Source organism: Thamnophis sirtalis, unplaced genomic scaffold (assembly GCF_051295495.1).
Source record: "Thamnophis sirtalis isolate CommonGarterSnake01/CBP01778 unplaced genomic scaffold, rThaSir2_p1.2 scaffold_2, whole genome shotgun sequence".
In the NCBI taxonomy this organism is placed as follows: Eukaryota; Metazoa; Chordata; class Lepidosauria; order Squamata; family Natricidae; genus Thamnophis; species Thamnophis sirtalis.
The window spans coordinates 40437224-40444516 of record NW_028261382.1 but is presented as its reverse complement, the minus strand read 5'-3'; the positions used below and the strand labels follow the sequence as shown (position 1 = coordinate 40444516).

Genomic DNA, 7293 nt, shown 5'->3' with positions numbered 1-7293 from the left:
CTCCATTCAACCCTGGCCAAATTGGGGGGGGGGGAATGCACTCTAATATCTGGACCAGATGGTGAGTCAACAAAAGAGGATGATTCTCCTCTTCCTTTAAAGATACCATGTCCTGTATTGGTTCTATTCCTGAATTGCGCGTGAATTAATTCTGAAATTGGGCAAAGCAAATTCTATAGTACTTCTGACTCTCAATGGCTTCATTAGCATTCTTTCTACCAATGGCATCAGCCTGGAAACTCTTCCCCGTTGATCAACTTCTTCTGAATTAAGCCCTTGATTCTCTCTTTCGCTCTTTCAGAGCAACAGCCCTCCCACAATGATGTCCGAGTGCTACGCCAGCTGTCCTGCCTCGACCGTCACAATTCAGCCGCCTCCTTTTGTCCTAAATATTCCAGGACCAGCATTGTACTGCCCTGACCAAGCCTTTGGCATTGAACAACACAACCCATGTGCAGGCTTTGGTGGCATGGTGGGGAGAGGTGGCGGCGGCATTGGCATTGAGGGTACTGCTGGAGGGAGCATGGGTGCTTTGGGCCCTGGAAGAGGAAGTTGGGGTGGTGGCTGGAGTGGTGGGAGTGGAATAGGAAGTAGGATTGGTGGTGGTTTGGGTCTTGGTGGAGTAGGAGATGTGGGCGGTTTTGGACATGGTGGTTTGGGCACTGGAGGACCCACAGGTCTGGGCATTGGAGGGCTTGAAGGACCCAGAAGTGGTGGTCTGGGCATCGGAGGAGTAGTTGGACCCAGAGGTAGTCTCGGCATCGGTGGGCCAAGGGGTACCACAGCAGGTTGGAGTGGAGGTAGCGGAGTAGTGGGCACTGTTGGTGGTCGGAGAGGAAGTGTTGGAGCTGGGGGCTCTACAGCTGGTTGGAGTAGACATCGTGGAGTAGGGGGCACGATGGGTGTTCGGAGAGGCAGTGTTGGGACAGGCAGCATCACTGAGGGTGATTTAGGCACTGGGGGAGTTGAGGGCACCGGGCATGGTGGTTTGCTCTCTGGTGGAACAAGGATCACCACAGGAGGTTGGGGTGGAGGTAGCAGAATAGGAGTTAGAGCGGGGGGACGGAGAGGTAGTATTGGAACTGGAGGCACTATCTGTGGTGGAGTAGGGAGCAGCACGAGTGGTCGCAGAGGCAGCATTGGGACTGGTGGGCATTATGGCCTCAGTGGAACAAGGGGGAGTATGGTAGGCGGTTGGACTGGTGGCTGCCGAGGGAGTGGAAGCCACCGATACGGCGGTAGCATTGGGTATGGCGGTGGTGGGTATGGTGGTGGATATGATGGTGGATACAGCAGTGGTGGATATGGTGGTGGATATGGTTCCTCTGGATATGGAGGTGGTCATGGTCACACAGGATATAGTTCTGGTGGATACAGACGGATCGGGTACTCTGCTGGCGGAGGGGATGGATACACAAGTGGTGGCTTCAGCAGCAGATCTTACGGAGGCTCCTATGGAAGGACCCTGGCCGTGATGCCAGGTCCTTCAGACACCTCCTCCTATTAATGAACATGGAAGAAACTGGAGAAGGTAAACGTGAAACCGAATGCTATGTTTACAGCGATGGACTTAAGACAGAACCGTTGTCTCCTCACAACGCAACCTCGGGCCTGAAATCTTAGACTAGGTTTCAGTTGACCCTTCCGCCTTTCTTTATTCTCTTCTGACTGCACCCCAAGAGAGAGACATCATTTCCTTTCTGAGTTCCGCTGGTACTTTCTGGACTGGAAGAATTGGTAGGGATCATGGACCTAGCCTGCTGGGGAAATGGAGACACATCATTCCTACAGACTCCAAAACTGTGTTTGAATAGACTCCAGGAACACTCAAAAAGCATTTTTATGTCCAACAGGTATCTGCTACAGCAAACGACGATGCATGCTTCTGCTTAGCTACCCCGAACCTAAACCGCAGCTAGAATTGTTATTTCTTTTGTTCTTCTGATTAAATTTCCTTTTGCATCACAATGCTCTCCTCTTTATTTCCCCCTGTATGCTCTGCCAACTCCCCACCCCCCAAACTGTTAGAAATCACAGAGTCATACAGAATTGGGCTGTGTATGTAATGTGTGTGTGAGAAAATGTGATTTTCGCAAAATGAGAACCACATCAAGTAGCGTCCAAACCGATCTGGACTGCAGAGCTCCAGTTGACCGCTAGAGGGCCATAAGAAAGAGAGAGATGAAAAATGTTTTGCTTCCCTCTAGTGGTCATTATTTTCCAGCCTAAATGTAGAAGCTCTACAACAAAATTCAAAGCTGGATCTCTTATTTTTTAAATGAAGAAATCAAACTCAAGGCATTGGTTAAAAGGAAATCCTGTGGAGGAAATATTAGATCTTGCTGGAAAGAAAATGGTAGTTCCGAGATGAGAAGAATTGAACTTGATATGAATGTCTTTATACGTTCCACCAATCCAGATTGTCTCAATTTTGCAAATACCAGCTGACACCACCTGAGGGCGCACTCTCCCAAATGTACCAGATTGCCTAGAAATTTGCAGCCGGAGAGTGTATGCTGTAATTAAGACCCAGGAAGATGCATTTGATTTATTTAGATAAATCTTCAATTTCCTTCTTAGATTATTGTGATCTGAGCGTCTTTCTCAGCTGCCCCTATTTGCCTTTTAAAGAAAGGTGGGATCTGTCAATGATAAAATTCTCCACGGAATTGGCGCGAATTCGGTTTATGGGCAAAAGTAGTCCCACTTTCCAATTTTATAATCTCAGAGGCAACACAAGTGAGGATGCGGCTAGTAAAAGGGGGGGAAAAAAAGAAACAAATTGGGCACCAGTTTTACAAGCTGCAACTCATATCGCAACTCGTTGCGATGACCGCATTTTGGAGAGGTTGATTTGAAGGCGAGATATTGAAGGGAAAAAAAAAAAAGGAGAAATTTTAGGAAAAGTGCCAATGTGTTTTTGTTTCCCTTATCTTTGCTTGTGCAGCAGGCTAACCACTAAACCAGCCTGCCTTTTGGACAGGAGGAAAATACATCTCGCCCTCCCTGTTTTAAATATATTTGATGTGCCTTCCCAGGGGTGTGTGAACTACCACAATAATGCGAGATTCGTGCTATTTGTATATTTAAAATCGTGGCCCTATATTTAGGCATTTCAGAACTCTGTTAAGACACTGATGTAATGTAGGAGGGAAGGAAACAATTAAACAAGTTATTTAGATTAAAAACTAGACACGAGTCCAAACCACATTTTATTCCTCTCTTCCATTCTCCGGAATGAAATTAATTAGTAAACGGTTTTGGAGAGGAACTTTAAAATAATCTACACTACAGGGCCCATAGATGGTTAGAGCAATGTTTTTCTACTTTAAAGGCATGTGGACTTCAACTCCCAGAATTCCTCACCAGCTACTGAAATTGAAATTGAAATGCAACATTTAAGCCAGCAAAAGTACATTGTGGGGTATTTTCTCCCCTGCCTTTTCTTGAAATTATCAGTATTTTCAAAATTTCCAAAACTATGGTTTTGTGCAGTGAATGGATCACATTTTTCATGTAGGTATGAAATAATGCGATTTAAGCATGCGCCAGTGAAGAACGTCCTCATATTTCTCCATGAGGGTCCAGTCAAGCTTAAGATCTACCTGTTTCCCCCCAAGATAAGCACTTGGCCTTATTTTCGGGGAGGTCTTATTATTTTTGAGGTGCAGGAGGTGGCGAGCGTGGTCACCTCGTGGCTGCTGCTGTGTTGCAATATTTTCAATATTTTAGCGCATGCGCTCAAAAGCCCCAATTGGGCTTATTATCCAGGGAGGTCTTGCTTTCGACTACACGACACAATATTTTCCAGAAATCTCCGAAGGCATAGCCAAGTGAAAAATCAAGTTACTTTTTGGCTTGACTCATAGGTGTGCTGGGTTAATGGGACGTCAGCTCAACCCCAAATCCAGATTGTAGAAAATTGGGGCTCCGATACCCCAGACCTCCTGTTCATAAACAACACCCCTAACTGGGACATCCCAGAGCCGAGGTGGCGCAGTGGTTAGGGTGCAGCTGACTGTGATCTGCAGTTCAGCGGTTCAAATCTCACCGGCTCAAGGTCGACTCAGCCTTCCATCCTTCCGAGGTGGGTGAAATGAGGACCCGGACTGTGGGGGCAAGTTGCTGACTCAATTTGCTAAAAAATTTGTAAACTGCTTAGAGAGGGCTGAAAGCCCTATGAAGCGGTATATAAGCCTAATAAATAAATAAATAAATAAATAAATAAATAAATCCCTATGTGAGAAGGCTGGGTGGTGGAATTCCATCACCACGTTAGTTGGAGAAGATTTGTTCTACAAGTCAGATTTGCCTAGTGAAGTGTGCGTTCTTACCAGTATTACACAATCTACATACTCATTTGCACTGGCATTTTAAGTGCCTTGGGAGCGAGGGACCACTGATGTTACAACCTCGAGTATTTAAGTAACTGAAAAGAAGAAGCTAGACAACAAGGTGTTGAATCTTACGCAAGGTCCCTCAGAGTTTAGACAACAAGAACGTCTCTGTTCAATCACCCCCGTTTATTTTGAGCAGTTCGAAGAAACAAGAAAGGCCCCCAAAGCAGGGGATAAATATGAAGTGAGCGAGAGAAGAGTCCAATAAAGAACAAGATATCAGGGCATTGTGGATCTTCAGCTTTCCGAAAGATCAGGAAACAAACCAAGATCGTCGCAATTCTTCCTTGGGTCTAGAACCGGTAAATGCTGGAGCTGTAGGGAGTGCTTGGCAGCGCTCGGGAGTAGAAGCTGGAAGCCCGGTGTGCTTGTGGTGCGCTGCGCTGGTTAATGATGGCGCACGGATTGCATTGCTCAATGCACAGAGGCTGGTCAGGGCAGCAGATGGAAGGACCCGGGATGGTGAGGATGAAAGGAGGTGGCTGGATTGTCACCATGGAAGGAGGACACGAGAAGGTACAGTGGTCTGGCATGTTGGAGGCAGCAGACATGTTGCAGTTCGGACGCCGGATCTGTGGACGAAGAGAAAAACCCTCGTGTGTAATGTGCAATGCCCAGCGAGGCTCAGATCTTTTAAGATGCACACTGCACATTCCAAATATGTGGAATTGAGTGATAATTCGCTTTGTTTTCAGAGTTTGGGAAACGCACCGTAGGGTGCACTTCTAAAGGGTTGGGCTCCATTTAATGTATGTCTTCATGTTGGAATTCTTGATTGCTTCCACCTTTAGAGGACTTTAGAAAGAATAGCAGCAAACGACGCTAAGGCAAACAATAGGAACAAGAACATCCAAGGGTTGTGTAGATTATGAATCATCCCGAGAGCCCAAGTTTATACAAGCTCAAAAGTGGGAAACACCCTTAGCTCCAAAGAAACACCTTCACAAGACGTTACGTCTCCCGCCGCCTTTCTCAGTAGGTGACAACCTTCAAGAGGCACTTGGGTTCTTCAGGCGTGGTAGATAGAACCCACCTGAGATAGGTCATCTTGTAGATACCCAATCCCTGAGCCACATCGGGCTTTAGAGGCGAGGACCCTAACTCAACCACGTCCACCACTAAAACTCAACCAAGTTTAATCCTAATTATGTAGCAATGCAGCTGCTTGGACAGAGCCTAGAAAGACTTAGTTGGACCTGATGGAAAAAAACTAGGTTTCTCAACACCAGAGATTGAAGTGGTGGCCCAGGAATGACTTCATGTTTTGGAAGGAAACATGACGTGGCTGTAGACAGTTTTGTTCTAGAGATGTTATGATGGGCCTTGGGATTTTAGATTTGCCCAGTCTAGAGACATTTTTAGAGAATAATGTTCTGCACTCATCTAATCCTTGAGCCCCTTATTCTATGTTTTAACTCTTTCTTGTGGAGAAGAAACGCCAGATCATTAAACCTCTGGTGCTGATTTCCCTACGTTTAAAGCCGAAATCTAATTCAAGAAGCTCTTGGAAGCTACGGAATCACAATTTATTTTTCAACTAGCTGATAACCCGGCGTAGCCTGGGTATGTTTTTAATCCCAATCCTGCATTAGAGGGAGCCCTCTTGTGGAGTGCTGCGAAGCCATTACCATGGCAACTCCACTGTGCGGTACAGTAGAAGCCATTTTAAGGCACAACAGGCTGTACCTTAAAAACCTGAATCCAAAATGCACACTATTACTGTCAAGAATATACTGTGACTTGGCACTATAGATATAATTCAGTCCTTTTCATTTCAGCGGCCCAGGCATTCCAGAGTTATGCTGGAACACACACATACGGACACACACACAGCCATTTATATATGTATAGATAAAGGACAGTAGAATCACTAAAACAGGAGAAGAACCAAATCCTAAGAGACATCATCAAACATCTTCATGCACCTGGACATAGAAATATGCACCAAGATGCCCCAGATCCTGAAAGCACCTACCTGAATCCTCGGAAGTAGATGGGGAGATGGATGAAATTCTGGGGGAACGAACCCTTTATAGTGTTCATTGGATGGCCTGGGGGCACATTTGAGAATTCTGTTTGGGATGGTGGGGTTGTTGTCTTGCTGAATCGGTTAATTTCCGTGAGGAACTCCCCAAGATTCTTTTAAAGTAATGGCTCCCTGTCTTTGATGATAGAAACATTCATGAATGATTAATTCGCGATCATCTCCCAAACTCAGCTGAACAGCCACGGTTTCATCAGACGGTTGGCCAACCTCATTTCCAATGGAATTATTCTTGGAAGTCACATTACTTCATCGCCTGAAATTGCTTTCTAAGCAGGAATACCCACCAACTAGCTTTTCCTGAACCCTTGTGGTGCCAGTAATCCTCCACCTTCTATGTTTTGCTGACATCCTGGAATGGAGACGTTGCCCTTAAAGTTAAGAAGAGAAGAAGCTTCCGTACGTCAAGAAATCCATGGGATATACAGGATGACAGAGTTGGAAGGGACCTCAGAGTGGGGGACCCTACACCATTTCAGACAAATGGTTGTCCAACCTCCTCTTACAAACCTCCACTGATGAAGCACCCTCAACTTCTGGAGGCCACCCATTTTTGGGGTCTGTTTAAACCAGTCTTTTTTGTAACTGACTCAAAGTGGATCTCTTAAGTTTTCGGAAAGGTCTGTTTACGGTCAACCAGAGAAGTTTTGATTGAAATCTAGATGTTCTTCAGTCAACGCACAGACAATACCAGTTTTGTACTTTTTTAAAAAATGGAAAGAGAAATTAGAAGCAGAGTCTTTATAGCTATGTACAATGAGTTACATATCAAATGAAACAATTCCATATTTCTCATCCGTGGTGGCAAAACCAGGTCCATCCGTAAAGATTTAAGTAAAATATGGTCTTCTT

General features: G+C 45.5%; 1 protein-coding gene across 1 annotated transcript; it reads left to right on the top strand.

Annotated features, from left to right (window-relative positions):
• The first annotated feature begins 319 nt into the window (after positions 1-319).
• LOC106555032 (uncharacterized) lies at positions 320-1507 on the top strand. Its single transcript, XM_014073798.2, has one exon. It carries the CDS (start codon positions 320-322, stop codon positions 1505-1507), a length of 1188 nt encoding a protein of 395 aa, XP_013929273.2.
• Positions 1508-7293: the final 5786 nt, after the last annotated feature.

Bases quoted from the DNA above. Each gene is read 5' to 3' on its own strand.
- LOC106555032 (XM_014073798.2), top strand. From the start codon at position 320: ATGATGTCCGAGTGCTACGCCAGCTGTCCTGCCTCGACCGTCACAATT.